General features: G+C 49.5%; 1 protein-coding gene across 1 annotated transcript; it reads left to right on the top strand.

The window, feature by feature from the left end:
* Positions 1-1150: 1150 nt before the first annotated feature.
* Positions 1151-16723, top strand: LOC122689412 (PAX-interacting protein 1-like). The gene is given in 14 exon segments (XM_043895812.1): positions 1151-1159; positions 1549-1921; positions 1924-1971; positions 2447-2502; positions 2505-2543; positions 4464-4559; positions 5333-5470; positions 6201-6322; positions 6955-7139; positions 8310-8353; positions 9475-9545; positions 10880-10982; positions 12010-12178; positions 16449-16723. Coding segments are annotated over 14 exon segments (1728 nt in total).
* The last annotated feature ends 634 nt before the right edge of the window (positions 16724-17357 follow it).

Raw genomic sequence — 17357 nt, forward strand, 5'->3', positions numbered from 1 at the left:
ATAGTCCAACTCGCACATCCATACATGACTACTGGAAAAATCATAGCTTTGACTTTACGGACCTTTGTCCGTAAAGGAATGTCTCTGCTTTTTTTTTTTTTTTCTTCTGCTTTTTAATATGCTGTCTAGGTTAGTTATAGCTTTTCTTCCAAGGAGTAAGCATCTTTTAATTTCATGGCTGCAGTCACCATCTGCAATGATTTTGGAGCCCAAGAAACTAGTCTCTCACTGCTTCTGTTGTTTCCCCATCTATTTGCCATTAAGTGATGGGTTCGGTTGCCATGATCTCAGTTTTTGAATGTTGAGTTTAAAGCCAACTTTTTCACTCCCCTCTTTCACTTTCATTAAGAGGCTCTTTAGTTCTTTGCTTTCTGCCATAGGAGTGGTGTCCATCTGCATATCTCAGGTTATTGATATTTTCCCAGCAATTTTGATTCCACCTTTTGAGTCATCCTGCCCAGCATTTCACATAATGTACTCTGCATATAAGTTAAATAAGCAGTGTGACAATTTACGGCCTTGACATACTCCTTTCCCAATTTTGAACCAATCCATTGTTCCATGTCCAGCTCTAACTGTTGCTTCTTGACCTGCATACAGATTTCTCAGGAGGCAGGTACAGTGGTCTGGTATTCCCATCCCTTTAAGAATTTTCCACAGTTTGTTGTGATCCACGCAGTCAGAATCTTTGGCGTAGTCAGTAAAGTAGAAGTAGATGTTTTTTCTGGAATTCTTTTGCTTTTTCTATGATCCAGTGGGTGTTGGCAATTTGATGTCTGCTTCCTCTGCCTTCATCTTGAACATCTGGAAGTTCTTGGTTCGCATACTCTTGACTGTGGCCCGCGTGAGCTCCAGCCTGTGGTCTTCTGTCCAGTGTGTGTGCAGGGCCCCGCCTCACCCTGAGGACGGGGAATGGACAGCTGTGCACGGGCCTCTGACCTGGGGAAGGCTACCCGCATGCACAGCCCTGGGGCTGGGTCTCTCCTGTCCCTTGTGTGTGTGGCGGAGCAGGGTGGCCGCAGACGGGGGTGGCTGGCGGCTGCCGTCCACCGTTGCAGAGCCCTGTGCCTTCATGCAGGTGGGGTCTTGGCGTCCTCTGGACCCTTTGTTGGGAAACAGCAGCTGTGGGAGGGATGCTTGGGCAGGCTATATGGCCCGGGTGAGGCGGGGCATGGCGGGGCATTGGGCTTACAGCAGGACTGTGGGGGTCAGCGGGACAGAACAGCATACATCTCCCGCTCCAGTCCTTCTGCTCTGGAGCGAGTCAGCCACTCCAGGGTGTATATCTGCCCATGTCCATTCAGTAGCCTCTTCCATTTTACTTACTTACTCTGTTTCACGTTTTGGTGAAGAGGTCTCAAGTATGAGTATGTTCACTTCAGTGCGCTGGCAGTGTGTATGCACATGGGGGGACCGTGGGTGTGTCTGAAACCTCCTGCTGTTGAGAGTTAGCCCACGGTGTGTAGGGTGTGCTGCTCTGCTCTCTGAGGGGCCTGTGAGTTGAGGGCAGCAGCTATTGACACGACCTTGCCTGACCTCTGCTTCCAGATCCTGCAGTCCCTCTCGGTGCCGATGAAGGCGCTGGAACAGCAGGTGAACCAAGGCCAGCAGGGCCCCTTGAGCATGGTGCTGCTCAGCCAGGTGAAGATGGCCCTGGAGCCAGCCCCAGCCCCGCACCCCATCCTGCACCTGCAGCCCCAGCAGCTCCTGCAGTTCCAGCAGTGGCACCTGCTGCAGCAGCCCTACTCTCCACCCCCGCTGCACCCATTCCAGCCACCACAGGCCCACCTGCACCAGTTCCCCCAGCAGCCCCAGCCGCCCCTGCAGCAGCAGCTTGCCCACTTGCAGCAGCAGCAGATGCAGTCGACGCCGACGGTACAGCCACCCGGCCAGACGGCCCAGGCCCTGAAGACCCCGCCGCCTAGGCGCAGGCTCAGCCCCCGCTGTTTGGACATGACCCAGCAGTGGAGAGTTAGTAATATGCATCTCTGTCTTTCCCTCTCCTGAAACCCTTGTACCTTCTCTGAGAGCGTTTGAGGGCAGGCTAAGGATTCATGTCAGGGTAATACTTAGAAAATAGGAGCTATAGTTAGGAATTGTTAGGTTTCTCCGGTGGTTTGGGCCTCCGTCCCTACCCTGAAGTGAACACCGGTGCCCTTGGAATGGTGGGCTGTCTCAAGGACCACTCGGAGCACTTGGCACCCAGACATAAACTCTGGTGGTTCCCAGTTTTGAATCACGTAATATTGGTGATTGAGTAGCTCCATTTGTAGCAGCTGTATTTGTAGGACCTTTTGCAGAGGTCCTCAGACTACTGGTGGAGACATCATGGGAAAGCATGACTAACTTCATAAATTCACATCAAACTCTGAACTTTTTCATGTTTTGTGCACACATTCACAGAATGGGGGTTCTAATTCATTTTCCTTGTATAATTCTGTTCTAGTCCCAGAAGAAGGCTTCTTCCTGGGATGTGTGTTTGCAATCGTGGATTATCCAGACACCAGATGTCTGACAAGCAGCTGCTGGCCCCCTGGAAAAGGGTGAGGTCACTGAGATACATGTACCTGCACACACACATACACGTGTACCTACGCCTATAACCGCTGGGTTGGCCAAGAAGCTCATTTGTTTTTACTGTAAGATGGCTCTGATAGCACTTAATTGACTTTAACTTCATGCAAAACAATTTTGTTAGATTGTTCTGTGACAGCTGTCTTATCAGTGTGCATTCTTTTAAACAGTTATCAAAATTGGTGAATTTCTGTGCAGCCATGTTAATATTGAAGATGAAAGAAACAAAGGAATATTTCGGGCATATTATGCTTAATTATTTAAAGAAAGGTAAAAACACAATTGAAAAAAAAAAGAGAGAGAGAGAGAGAGAGCTTTGTCCAGTGTATGGAGAAGGTGCTGTGACTGATCAAACGTGCCAGAAGTGCTTTGCAAAGTTTCCTGCTGGAGGTGTCTTGCTGGATGATGCCCCTCAGCTGGGCAGACCCATTGAAGTTGATAGCGACCAAATCGAGATGTTAGCTGAAAACAGTCAACATTATACCACATGTGAGATAGCCAACATACTCAGAACATCCAAATCCAGCACTGAGAATGAATTGTACCAGCCTGGCTGTGTTCATTACTTTGATGTTTGGGTTCCACACAAGGGAAGCGAAAAAAGCCTTCCTGACTATTTTTCCACATGCAGTTCTCTACTGAAACATAACAAAAAAACGTTTTGTTTTTACAACAAATTGTGACCAGTGATGAAGCAATACTGTACAATAATGAACAGAAGAGATTTGGGGGCAAGTGAAATGAACTACCACCAACCACACCAAAGAAGGTGGTATTGTGTATATGGAGGGAATGGAAGGGAGTCCTCTGTTGTGAGCTCCTTCTGGAAGACCAAACGATTAATTCCAACAAGTACTCCTCCTGATTAGACCATCTGAAAGCAGCCCTTGATGAAAAGCACCCGGAATTAACCAACAGAAAACTCACATTCTTCCATTTTTCGTTGATGTTTGATGACCAGGCAAAAACTGTTAGAGCTTGTCTGGGAAGTTCTGATTCATCCACCTTATTCACCAAACATGGCGCCTTTGAATTTCCATTTATTTTGGTCTTTACAAGATTCTCTTACTGGAAAAAAAAATTTTTTTTTAATTGTCTGGAAGACTGTAAAAGGCACCTGGAACAGTTCTTTGCTCAGAAAGATAAAAAGTCTTGGGAAAATGGAATTATGAAGTTGCCTGAAAAATGGCCGACGGTAGTGGAACAGAACAGTGAATACGTTGTTCAGTAAAGTTCTTGGGGCAGATAAAAAGTATGTCTTTTAGTTAAAGAAAGCAAAGGAACTTTTTTGCCAACCCAAGAAGTTCTCACCCTTTTGGTAACGGTGTTCCCCTCAGTGCCACACGACCGTGTAACCACTGCAGTTGGGTTACAGGACGGTATCAAAAAATTCAGAAATTCAGAAACTGAATTTAACTTCATCTTGCTTTGCTTTCTTTTTTCCCTTTTAGAATAAAGTTTCTTAAAGGCAGTGCTTCTGGCCCCAGGGACCAGTTGGCGATGTCTGACACCTTTCTCGCTGTCCCAGCAGGGGAAGTGCTCATGGCACCTGGGGTGGGGGTCGGGGTTCAGCCGGCCCCCTGAGACGTGGGACGCCCCACAGCTCAGATCAGCTGGTTTATCTAAAACGTCCACAGCGCCCTGTCTTAGAAAGAGAGCATCCCGCTCTTCCTCCAGAAGTTCAGATGAAACGGGGCTTAGAGTTCATTTTTGCTGTGTAGTGCTGGGTGGGAAAGCGCATAGATATAACTGATAGTTCATTCACACTTTGGGAAATACACTGTGTACATGATGTGGTGGGTCTCGTGAACTGCTGTCCGACTGGAGATCACAAGTCCCTCTTCCCCGGGCGTGGGAGCTGACTGACCGTGGGTCTCATGTGTGTGCAGATCATCCAGACACATGGAGGAGCCGTGGACCCCACGTTCTCGAGCCGCTGCACCCACCTGCTCTGCGAGAGTCAGGTCAGCGGGCTGTTCACACAGGTGAGGGCTCAGCTCTTCTGGGACTGGGGGACTCTGAGAGATGCTGGGACGGTCATGCTTGGAAAGGTCTTTCTCCCACCTCTGAAGACAGGAAACCGCTTCTCACTGGTTTCCATCCACCTTTGGCATGTGGACACCTCTGGCCCCTGGCTTCTCTGTCTGTGAGGACTGGGGAGGAAAGGCAGGTTCCCAATGAGGGGGAGGTGGACATCGTCCGCCCCGGCAGGGCCACCCGAGCATGGAGCGGCGGGAGCAGGGTCGCTCGGAGCTGCTGACAGGCAGCTCCCCCTCGGGGCGGCCTGCACTCATCCCCTCAGGGCTCATTTCTGTTCTTCTCTGATGGGTTCTTGTTCATGGACTGACTGCCGTTAGTGTGTATGTGGTACATGGCCTCTGAGAAATGCCTGGTGAAGAGCACGTAGGGGTCATCCCGCGGTTAACTTCAGGGGCAGTTACGTTTTCATAACTCGCTGTATTCTCACGGGGCAATTTGAATTCTGATGATCGGGAGTGTCATCTCTTTCCATGATTAAAGTCATTTCCTGGGCTGTCAGCTCTCCTCCCCGTGGTCGGCTCTTGTTCCTGCGTTTCAGGTTGTGTTCAAGTTAACCTATGACACTGTTGTAGTTTATTAACTTAGTAAATTGAGTGCTAAGCTCCTGAAATTCCTATATTTATTGGACTTCCAGTAAAAATGACCTTGTAGTTACACAGTTCTGTATGTCACCTGCAGTAAAGCCCCCAACGACCGGCCCGTATTGTTGTGTTTGCAGGCGATAAAGGAGAGGAAGAGGTGCATCACGGCACACTGGCTGAACACGGTCCTGAAGAAGAAGAAGCTGGTGCCGCCCCATCGGGCCCTGCACTTTCCACTGGCCTTCCCGCTGGGGGACAAGCCGTGCTCCCAGCATGTAAGGCTCTCCCTGCCTCCCTGAACAGAACCAGCATCTTGTTTCCTTGTCTGTCCCCCTGTCACAGTCTCAGCTTCCTGACATTTAACAGGTTCCCCCAAGTCTTTGACACTGTTTAATAAATGCCTACGCCCTGGTGGCTCCTGCCTGCAATGCAGGAGACCCGGGTTCAATCCCTGGGTTGGGAAGATCCACTGGAGAAGGAAATGGCAACCCACTGCAGTATCCTTTTCTGGAAGATCCCATGGACAGAGGAGCCTGGAGGGCTACAGTTCATAGGGCCGCAAAGAGTCAGACATGACTGAGCGACTTCACTTTCACTTTACAATTAAGCGTCTGACACCAGAAGTGGCCACAGCTGGGCGGACATCATCTCCTGTCGGTTCTCCCTGTCAGATGAGCCCAAAACCGGGATCAGTAAGAGGAACTGACCAATATTCGTAGGCTTAGTAAAGTAACTTCCATTAACATGATCGGAACAGTGTCATGCTAACACAGGAAAACATTCTCCATTTGGTATGTTTGCTTTCCGTCCCCCCTTGCTGTCTCATGTGCAGCATTGTCAGCAGTGACAGCATTCTCAGAGGTGATGTCGCCAAGTGCCCCTCAATGCCGGAGGAGGAATGGAAACACGTGTGTCTGTAGCGCAACCAACAGGGAGAAGAAAGAGTCACACTAACTGGGTTAAACCATCATTACATCTTGACCTTACTGGACCTTTCCCCCCCAGATTATCTCCGTGACTGGGTTCGTCAACAGCGACAGGGACGACCTGAAGCGAATGGTGTACCTGGCAGGTGCCAAGTACACGGGCTACCTGTGCCGCAGCAACACCATCCTCATCTGCAGAGAGTAAACGCAGCCACCGCCACGTCCGCCCTCAGCCTGCTTGGCACCACTCTGGGTCCCTCAGTCAGCCAGGGTTCCATCTCTGCCCGCACAGGGCCTCTAAGGGTCCCTCAGTCAGTCGGGGTTCTGTCTCAGCCCACATGGGACCTCTCGGGGTCCCTCAGTCAGCCAGGGTTCCATCTCTGCCCACACAGGGCCTCTGAGGGTCCCTCAGTCAGTCGGGGTTCTGTCTCGGCCCACACAGGGCCGCTCCGGGCCCCTCAGTCAGCCGAGGTTCTGTCTCGGCCTGCACAGGGCCATTCTGGATCTCTCAGTCTGTCAGAGTTCCATGGTGGACATCAGAGTCTGTTGAAAGAATGGCAGTGATATTTGTCGTAATGTTAGCAGAAGAAGGAAAGCATATGATTAAGGAGGCTGCAGTCAAATTAGGTGACAGTGGTGAGGTGAAAGCAGGGTGGGCGATGACCTCATGATCACATGGACACCTCCTTACAGCCCGATCAGCTCTGCAGAACCGTCCCTGCCATGTCCAGTGTGAGCAAGTGTGGGCTGGTTTGTGTTAACAGAAGTACAAATTTGAACACCGATAACTCTAATGAATGTGTTTTCTCTCCCCCCGACCCCAACCAAAAAAGACCAACTGGTTTAAAGTACGAGAAAGCCAAAGAGTGGCAGATCCCGTGCGTGAATGTCAAGTGGCTGGGGGACATCCTGCTGGGGAACTTCGAGGCCCTGCAGCAGACACAGTATGGCTGCTATACCACCTTTGGCCTGCAGGACCCCTTCGCCCCGACCCCACACCTGGTGGTGAACCTTCTGGGTAAGCAGGCCAACTCCCTGTGGCCGTGGGCTGGGGCTCCAGGCACCGCTCTTGGCTTCAGGGTCACGTCGGTTTTTATCTCCTCTCCTGTTTCCTCTCCACGTTGTCTCCCACTGCACTGAGCCCAGAAGTTTTGTTGGCTTGTATTCTTGTTTGCTTTTTTTAAATGGACTCTCAGAAGTGGAAGGAACACTAGAAAGCCTTTTGATCTTGTCTTTCAAGCCAGCTCTCAGTTAACTTGCTCTGTGAGAAACGGCACCCCCCGCCCCCCACTTTCTGCTGCACAGATCCCGAGGAAGGCCCACTGCCCTGACTGTACACCAGATGGTGCTTAACCCCATTTACCCACCTGAGCGTCACTCCAGGAAGTGGTCGCTCGAACGCTGCTTTAACATGTGCTCCCATGAAGGAGCCCATCCAGTTCTGGTCCTAAAGGTCTCAGTCGCAAGAAATCCCTTTCTGGTTTTGAGCCACAGCCAGCCTGCTTCCCTGGGACAGACCTGGCTATGACGTCCACTCTGAAGCCGTGGTGCAGACGCCAGGCCCTTCCTCGGTGGACACGTGTCCTTGAGGGCCCAGCCGGGCCGCCACCCCCACGTGCTGTGCTCCTCACAGTCAGTTTCTAGGACGCCAGACCACGGGGCTCCCGGAACTGTCTGGGGTTCAGCACATGCGGGTGGGTGGTGCCTGCACTGGGCCACAGGCTGCTGGTTTGCTCAGCTTGGTCTCGTACGGAACACTCGGCCCCCGCCAGGCTTCCCTGTAAACTCAGGAATAGTCCTTACGGTCCCCTTGTTGGAGGCCATCACCCGAGCCGCTGCGTGTCCAGGATGACCCACACCTGGAGAGGCTTCTCATTTCTGCTATTATTGATACACTTCCATTTTAATTTCTTTATTGGGATACGGTTGGTTCATAATGTTGTGCTAGTTTCAGGTGTGCAGCAAACTGAATCAGTCATACTTGTACATACGTCTACTGTTTTTAAAGATTCTTTTCCCACGTTGCTATTACAGAGTACGGAGTAGAGTTCCCTGTACTATATGGCAGGTCCTTATTGTTAACCTGTTTTATAATAGTGTGTGTGTGTGTCCTGAAAGGGCTTTTATATTGATAAGGGCTCCTTTATGTACATAGTGTTTCTGAAAAGTAACCTGTTTCTCTCTTCAGATGCTTGGAGAGTTCCGTTGAAAGTGTCAGCAGAGTTGTTGATGGTATGTCAAGTTAGTCACCTTACTTACTGTGTTACAAAGAAGTAGGGATATGTTTGTATCTGTAACTAATTCTTTTAGTAATTGGCCGTCATGACCAATGAAGGCTGAATCTTCTCGCCTGTCGTAAGCTGTTCAGGGCACCCTGTGTCTTTATCCTCTCCGTTGGTGATATTGGGAGTTACTCAGTCACATGACACACATTAGCCCCATGACTTCTTCAGAGAGCTACGTGAGTGCTTACAGAACCGCAGAGCAGAATACAGGGAGACCGTGTGTTTCCGTGGTGTTCAGGAGGTGGGAACTGGGGCGCCAGAGTGTCAGCCCTGACCGCAGCGCTTCACTGTGGTGGTGGACTTCCAGGCCACTGGCTGGGGTCTCTGATGGGCTGCCTTCAGGATGGGCTGTTCTGCACTGGAGTGCCAGGGGTTGGTTGGTAGGCAGCTCTGGTAGGGCTGCCTTTCACTTGGCGGGGAGGGTCATCTCCACCCTCATCTCAGATGGAGAGGTGGTTGCTCCCCATAGTAGAACATAAATGAGTGTGCTTGTGTAAGAAAGACTGGGTTAGAGGCAAGGAAGGGGTGAGGGGGCAGCAGCCAGAGTGGGAGGCTGGCTGTGGGGGCCTCTAGGGGCACTGGCTCCACATCTCTGCACGTCAGGGCCTCCAGCTGGTTTTAGGAGCACGGGCGCTGTGCCTGGGACACAGAGTGGCCGTCAGAGGCCTGCCTTCCCCTCCAGTGTCCTGTGACCCGACCGTCCTGCACCCTCATAGGGGAACCTCCGTCTTTCTGGAGGGGTGTAATTGCAATCACTGTGTTTTCCAGATTCCATTGAGACACAAAGTATTTGAAGTAAAAAGTGTTTTGAGAAGTTCAAGGTTGAGGATTAATTAAATCTATCACAAGTGCTAGGAGAGGGGTGAAGACATCTTAAGAACTGTTGGGTCTGGTGAATAGAGAGGGTGGCCAGCGCCAGGGCCTCCCTGGACAGTTGCATGTGCCCGTGGTCTCTGCCAGTTGTGCCTTGGGGAGTGTTTCTTGTGTGTGGTGAGATGGGTAGGAAGCGCTCAGAAGCTGCTGTGTCACTGGGGAGGTTGACTAAGGTAAATCATCTGTTAATTACAGGGTGTAAGACTACCTCCCAAAGCGAAGCAGAATGAAGTAACTAATATCCAGCCTTCTTCCAGAAGAGCCAGGTAGGAAGAATCACCTTGGTTTTTTTTTAATGGTTGATGATCTTTTACAGTCTGTTCTAGGAAATGGTGGCAGTTGGGGAAATTCCTAAGATTTTCACTTGGAAGGGCTTTCCAGGTGACACTAGTGGTAAGGAACCCGCCTGCTAATTCAGGTGACATGAGACATGGGTTCAGTCCCTGGGTCGGGAAGATCCCCTGGAAGAAGGCATGGCTACTCACTCCAGTATTCTCGCCTGGAGAATCCCCATGGACAGAGGAGTCGGGCGGGCTACAGTCCATGGGGTCACAAAGAGTTGGGCACGACTGAGCAACTAAACCACCAGGACTTGGAAGGATGCGCTGCTTGAATTGCAGCTGTATCATGACATCTCTCGTTTCATCACTGGAGATAAACAGGGATTAGCCAGTGTCTTTTCCTTTCTTATTAAAAAAAAAAAAAAGTCCAATCTTCAGTTTTATCTTTTTTCTATCTTGCCAGAACCCCCATTGTGTGAAACGAGCTGCTGTGGTGGGATGGGGGTGGGGGGACTGGAACCCGGCTCTAGGCATCCTCAGTGTGTGCCCGGGAGCCCACGTCCGACCCCTGACCCAGGTCAGGATGGGGGATGGAGCCCCCTCTGTGGGGCTGGGGTGGCGGTGTTGTCAGACTTGCTCTGGTCTCACCTGGTGGAGGTAAGCCGGTGGTTTAACTAGAACCGAGAGACCCTCTGAGCTGCATTGAGTGAGGGTCTTTGTCTCTTCCCTGCTCCTCAGTCCCCTCCTTCCAGTCCCCACAGCCACCCAATCTGGGGATTGTTGGATTCTTTAGCAAAAGCCTAATTGTGTGATTATATACATCATTAAAACACTACAGATTTTTTTTTTATTTCATAGACTGTCTCAAATATAAGCTAAAAATAGGGCTTGAACAGATTTAAGCAAAGAAGTTTAATATAGAGTGTGTGCTTGAGTCGACCAGCTTTGCTCTGCATCAGAGCTTCTGGGGTGAGATGGGTCCTGTGGGATACGGTGGGGGACTGGGGACCACAGAGGGCCCTGGAAGCCCTCCCTTCCACCCTCACAGACCCCCAGGGACAGTGCAGGCTGGGGGGTGGGGGGTGGTGCCTGATCAGCCCTTCCCCTAGGGGTGCCAGCTGAGAGTCCTTTGGGGCGACTTTGTGTAAATGGTGGGAAAGAAAGAGCAGGTGAATCACTGCACTTTCCCTTTAAGAACAGAAAACCACACACAGGTAAAGCTCTCAGAGCTTCTTAACACTGTTAAAATTAAAATGTCTTGTTTGGTAAAGAACATATTAGGGAAGTAATAGCCATTCTTTTCTATGTGTGTTTCATAGAATGGAAGATATTCCACCTCCCTCCAAGAAGTTACCACCGGAACTGACCCGTTTTGTGCTTTTCACTGGATTTGAGTCTGTTCAAGTTCAAGAGTACATAAAGGTGAAATTTCCTTCTATTTCGCATAAGGATTTTTAGGAATGTTCCTTTTTGTTTATATTTGCTTTAGGCTAGCAGTTTTATTAGGTTAACATGTAATTAGGAATATCATGTTGTAACGTTGTTCATCGTGTTTATTTATAAACTGCGTCATCATTACATCGTTGCTTTCCCGCCTCATTATTGCTGCTACTTCCTCCTTAGACGCTTTCTTTCTTGTTAGGACGACTCAGGTGAGGAGACCAAGAGCAGTCTTGTAATCACACATTAGCAAAGCCGCGCAAATATCATTTTCATAAGGGCATTAGCTTACGAGAGTAGCTGTGCCCCTTCAGGTTTCCTAAATGAACCCACCATCTTCTCAAGACTTGTTCTCTCTGGTGGGGCGGGCCCAGGGGTCACAGGTGTTTTTGTATTTATTTACATAAATGCACTTCTGGAAGTAACACCAGGAGGGATTGTGGGCTTGTGTCTGGGGAGGGAATGGTTAAAATATAGTTGACCTGTATCACAGGGATTCAAACATTTCCCTTTATTTTTTTTTAAAGGAAAAGAAATAATTATAAATGCTACCATAAAATTATTTTTTACTTTTAAAGTTGGGTATGAAGAGATCATCTTTTACACGTCTATGTCTTAAGTCGATTTTTATGTCATCATTTCTTAGAGACTGTGTCTTAACGTGCCTTATCAATACTCACTTTGGCGTAGACAGCCTGGGAGGTTCACTCCTTATGTAGCGAGCTGCCTTGTTCTCAGAGCTTTCTACTTCTTCAAAGGGGTGTCCTCCTGGTGTCCAGTGGAGGTCCTGCTTTAATCTTGACTTGTGTGGCACGGATTAGGGAAATGTACATTGTCACTTCCAGTTTCCACTTTGCTCGCACGGTGGCGTAGGTCTGGCTTCACCGCTTTCACCATTTTGTGCTGCCGAGAGCCCCATTCACGGTCTAGACAAGTCCCGGGTTGAGGCTGGGCGGGCGGCTCTGCAGACCAGATGGTCTCACCTCTGCTCTGTGTTTCCGGCCCTGAGAAGCTCCACATCCTGGGTGGGGAGGTCGCCGAGTCTGCACAGAAGTGCACCCACCTCATCGCCAGCAAGGTGACGCGGACCGTCAAGTTCCTGATGGCCGTTTCCGTGGTGAAGCACATCGTCACCCCAGAGTGGCTGGAGGAGTGCTTCAAGTGCCGCAAGTTCATCGGTAAGTGGCCGAGCCGCACCCTGTGCACTGGATGCCCAGTTAGGAGGGTTTTTGCCTTCAAATTTGTCCCCATTTTCATCCCAGCACACATCAAGTTCATTTTTTAACTCTGTGAATTTAAATGGATAAATAACAAATTTTTTCATGTCCCAGTGAGGCATTTGATATCTGTGCATTTTACTGTGAAATAGGAAGGTTGTGGTAATTGGGGAAGTACTGGGGAAGAGCTCTGTAGGCCTGCCTTGTTTCCCTGATATGCTGGCTGTCCAATGGGGTTCCAGGTGTGGGACAGTGGACGCAGCAGGGCCAGGGAGCGCAGGAGTGTCCTGGGAACACGGGGCAGGTGGCCTCGGGGACAGTTTGGGGCACCCGCCTCCAGGACAGGCAGGGGCATCTGTGGTGGGACCTTCACTCCGCTGCTGTGTGCCCCTGCCCCACCCCGAATGCCTCCTGCCAGAGGCTGCACAGGTGGTCCTTGGGTGGTGTCCACAGTGGTCCCTTCTCCTCTCCGCCTGCTCTCGAGTCATCTGTGGGAAGCACTTTGAAGTCTGTAGTTGCCGCTGCTCCTCGGCCGACTCTCCTTTATCCCCTGTTTCCTCACATGTCTCCTTTCTGTCTCATCCGTGGGGTTGTCACTGTTCCCACGTCGCCCCGCTGTAACCAGTGACCTCTGGTCGTGCTGGCTTCAGTGTCCTCTCTGCTCTTTCCATCAGTCGTGACCACCTGGTAGCTTTTGGCAAAACAAGAGCGTCCTAGACTCGTCTTAGGCTTTTCTGCCCCAGTGCTGGCACCAGCGTGTCCCAGGGACCCCCCACCCCGCCCCCAGTTCCAATCTCAGGGCAGACCCGGGGAGCTGATGGCACTCCGGCCCATGGGGTCTGGCTATGCCAAGCCGACTCACACGGTGCTCCCCGTGTCTATCTGTCCAGTTCCAGTCCCACACCACAGGGCTCAGGCTCGTCTCTCCCTTCCGGTGTCTGTACTCCAGCAGTGAGATGCCTGCTCCCAATGTCCTAAATACATTAGCTTCCTGGACGAGTCCCATATAGTCAGCCCCCATCGGCCATCCCTGCGCCCCCACCCCTGCAGCACACCGCCCCTGCCTGGGCTCTGACAGCTTTAAGACTGGACGCTTCCTATCATGGGGGAGGGGTATTCTGACATTTTGTATTTATATCTATATAGTTTGAGACACCAATTGTATAGGTTATTTCTTTCTGGAATGCACACGTGCCCTTTGCACTGCTGTGGAAAGTTTGACTCTTGCCACAACTCCGACCAAGTAAATATAATTCTGCTGCTCCTCTTAGAAACCCAAGGTTGTTGTAGCCACTGTGTTGCTTTCAGTGTCATCTCTCACCTTAAACAGGGACTGCTTCCTGTCATCCCTCACAGCTCTTCAGCAGGCACAGCAACCTTCATCATGCTATAGAAACTAGCATTTCAGATACATCACTTCATTCAAGTATGTAACTTCATGCATGACAGTACTTCTTTGTTCATTTTTTAACTTCATTTTTTAGACATTCTTCTCTTCTTTCACCTAGTGCAAATCCTTGATGGCATCCTCCTTTAAGGAGTTGCAAAGTTCTGCTGGAATTTCATCACATCCACTAGCTTTTTTAACAGCAGTGCTTCTTGGGAAGCTGAGCAGTCAATTTGCTGACTTCCTTCAGATGGAGACCTTGGCATGGCCACCTGTGGGGAAACATGGGCTCTGAGGACTGACCCACTTGCCCAGGCTGCTGCCTCCCACTGTCAGGTTCATTCCCTGTCACACTCTGATATGTGTGACAGATCTATTTTCTTTCACACAGTCTCTCACATTTACTTTCTCTTACTGAGTCAGATCATCTGTCACATGCACTCTTTCTATAATATTCCTACATCACTCTATAATGCTTTTTCCATCACATGTATTCTCTCTCACACCCTATCTCTCTTAGAATGCATCTCTGACACTCTGCCGCACACTCCCTCTGTCATGCTTTCTGCATCCAAGTCTCTTCCTGTCACAGGATAAATCCCTGTCCCAATCACACATTCACTCTGTCACACTCACTCAAAAGCATTCACCTGTCACAACATCATCTTTTAGGATTGGAAATATCTCAAGTGGAATTCCATCACCTCCACTAGCTTTGTTCATAGTGATGCTTCCTAAGGCCCACTTGACTTCCCATTCCAGGATGTCAGGCTCTAGGTGAGTGATCACATCATTGCGGTTATCTGGGTCATGAAGATCGTTTTTTTTTTTTTTTTGTATCATTCTTCTGTGTATTCTTGCCACCTGTTCTTAATATCTTCTGCTTCTGTTAGGTCCATACCGTTTCTGTCCTTTACTGTGCCCATCTTTGCATGAAATGTTCCCTTGGTATCTCTAATTTTCTTGAAGAGATCTCTAGACTGTCCCATTCTACTGTTTTCCTCTATTTCTTAGCATTGATCACTGAGGAAGGCTTTCTTATCGCTCCTTGCTATTCTTTCAAACTCTGCATTCATATGAGTATATCTTTCCTTTTCTCCTTGGCCTTTTGTTTCTCTTTTCTCAGCTCTTTATAAGGCCTCTTCAGACAACCATTTTACCTTTTTATGTTCCTTTTCCTTGGGGATCACTTTGATCACTGCCTCCTGTACAATGTGAGGAACCTCCGTCCACAGTTCTTCAGGCACTCTATCAGATCTAATCCCTTGAATCTATTTGTCACTTCCACTGTATAATCGTAAGGGATTTGATGTAGGTCACACCTGAATGGTCTGGTCATTTTTCCCTACTGTCTTCAACTGAAGTCTGAATTTGGCAATGAGGAGTTCATGAAATGAGCCACTGTTGTTTTTGTTGACTGTATGGAGCTTCTCCATCTTCAGCTGCAAAGAATATAATCAGTCTGATTTTGATATTGACCATCTGTTAATGTCCATGTAAAGTCTCGTCTCTTGTGTTGTTGGAAGAGCATGTTTGCTATGACCAGCGTGTTCTCTTGGCAAAACTCTGCTAGCCTTTGCCCTGCTTCATTGTGTACTCCAAGGCCAAACTTGCCTGTTACTCCAGGTATCTTTTGACTTCCTACTTTTGCATTCCAGTCCCCTAAGATGAAAATGACATCTCATTTGGGTGTTAGTTCTAGAAGGTCTTGTAGGTCTTCATAGAACCGTTCAGCTTCAGCTTCTTCAGTATTAGTGATTGAGGCACAGACTTGGATTACTGTGGTACTGAATGGTTTGACTTGGAAACAAAGAGAGATCATTCTTTCGTTTTTGAGATTGCATCCACGTACTGCATTTCAGATTCTTTTGTTGACTATGAGGGCTACTCCACTTTTTCTAAGGGATTCTTGCCCACAGTAGTAGATATAATGGTCATCTGAATTAAACTTCACCCATTTCAGTCTATTTTAGTTTACTGATTCCTAAGATGTCAATGTTCCATGTTTCCATCTCCTGCTTGACCACTTCCAATTTTCCTTGATTCATGGATCTAAAATCTAACATCTAAGAATCCTATGCAGTATTGTTCTCTACAGCATAAGACTTTACTTTCACCACCAGACACATCGTCAATGGAGTGTCATTTCTGCTTTGGCCCAGTCTTCATTTTTCTGAAGTTATTAGTAATTGCCCTCTATTCTTCCCCAGTGGCATATTGGACACCATTCCGACCTGGGGGGCTCATCTTCTGGCATCATATCTGAGAAATTTCCTCTCCTTTTCTTCTAAATGATAGTCCTCTTCGGTAGAGTATCCTAGGCTGCAGGGTTTTCCCTTTCAGGACTTCAAATTTATCTTGCCACTCCCTTCTAACTTGCAATGATTTTGGAGAGGAATCTGCTGGCAGCCTTGTGCAGATTCTCTTGTAATGAATCCTTTGTTTTCCTCTTACTTCCTTTAGACATCTCTTTCACTTCTGACATTTTTATGACCCTCTGTCTTGGTGTAGGTCTGCTTGGGACCCCATCCTCTGTGGGGGTGCAGGCAGGCAGCCTTGGCGGCCGTCAGGTGCTGTGCTCACAAAGCCACCAGTGCAGATCCTCTGAAATCAGTAGTTGTGCACCTGGACCTGCCATGGAAGTGGGGAGCAGCTCAGGCCTGGCCTGGCCCCTGTGTACACCCACAAAGCCCACAGCTGCCCGGGCCCAACCTGTCCCAGCCAGGGAGCCCCCGCTGTCCACTTGCATGTCCTGGAGGTGCCACATGGACAGAGCCAGAGGCAATGGTAGAGATCAGCCCAGCCCTCCCCGTGGGGAGGCTGATTTCAGCTCTGCCTCTGCAGGTGAGGGCCCTGCTGGTGCCAGAATGCTCCTGGAGCTCGTGGAGCTGGTGCTGTGCTGGGAAAATGAGGAAGAGGCTGATGAGGGCCCCACTCTGCCCTTCACACACCCCTTAACATCGGGTCTTTGCTTCTACGATGGCTGGGGTGTCTTCCATGCCACCCCAGTTGTGTGGCCGTGCCACACTCCAGCCCTTCAGGCTGTTCACACAGCCAGCCACAGTCCTCCCCCTGGGCCTGTCCTGCTCGAACCAGCAGGCATGTGTCTCAGGCGGTAGACCGTGTGCAGGTAGCACAGAGCCTTTCTCCTGGGCTCTCTGCTCTGCCTGCTATGTGCTCCTGCTACGAGTCTCTGAAGACCCCCTCTCTGTCCCAGCTGGTCTCCCCTTTGGAGAGGGCCTTTCCAGGGGGCTGGAGCCTGTCCTCTATCAGAGCTTCTTCCCAGGGGTGCCAGGCCCGTCGTCCTTCTTCCCTTTATATCCCCCTTTCATCCTACTGTGTTACATGGAGATCTTTCTTGGGCTCCTTGGTGCCCGAGATTTCCCACCAGGAGGTATTGTGAGAACTGTTCCATGTGTAGATGTATCTGTGGGAGGAGGTGAGTTCCATGTCCTTCTGTTCTGCCATCTGGATTCAAAGTCTCGTACTTGCCTACACAGAGGTATGATATGATCCTGGGGTTGTTCAGAAACCAAGTGTGCCATCTTCAGTGGCATCCCTGTTTCTCCCACCTGTTTGCAAAGTGAGACAGTGGAGACCAGCCACACCAGCTCACCATGCACTGGACATATGCCTGGTGTGAAAGATGGGCTCAACTGTCAATCATAGTTAACGTTAACTTAAAAAAAAAAAACCCTACACTTGAAATAACTTGGGTATGTAAATCTACTTTTTGAACTGTAAGTGGTGTGA

The sequence above is a fragment of the Cervus elaphus genome, chromosome X (assembly GCF_910594005.1).
Source record: "Cervus elaphus chromosome X, mCerEla1.1, whole genome shotgun sequence".
NCBI classification, from domain to species: domain Eukaryota; kingdom Metazoa; phylum Chordata; class Mammalia; order Artiodactyla; family Cervidae; genus Cervus; species Cervus elaphus.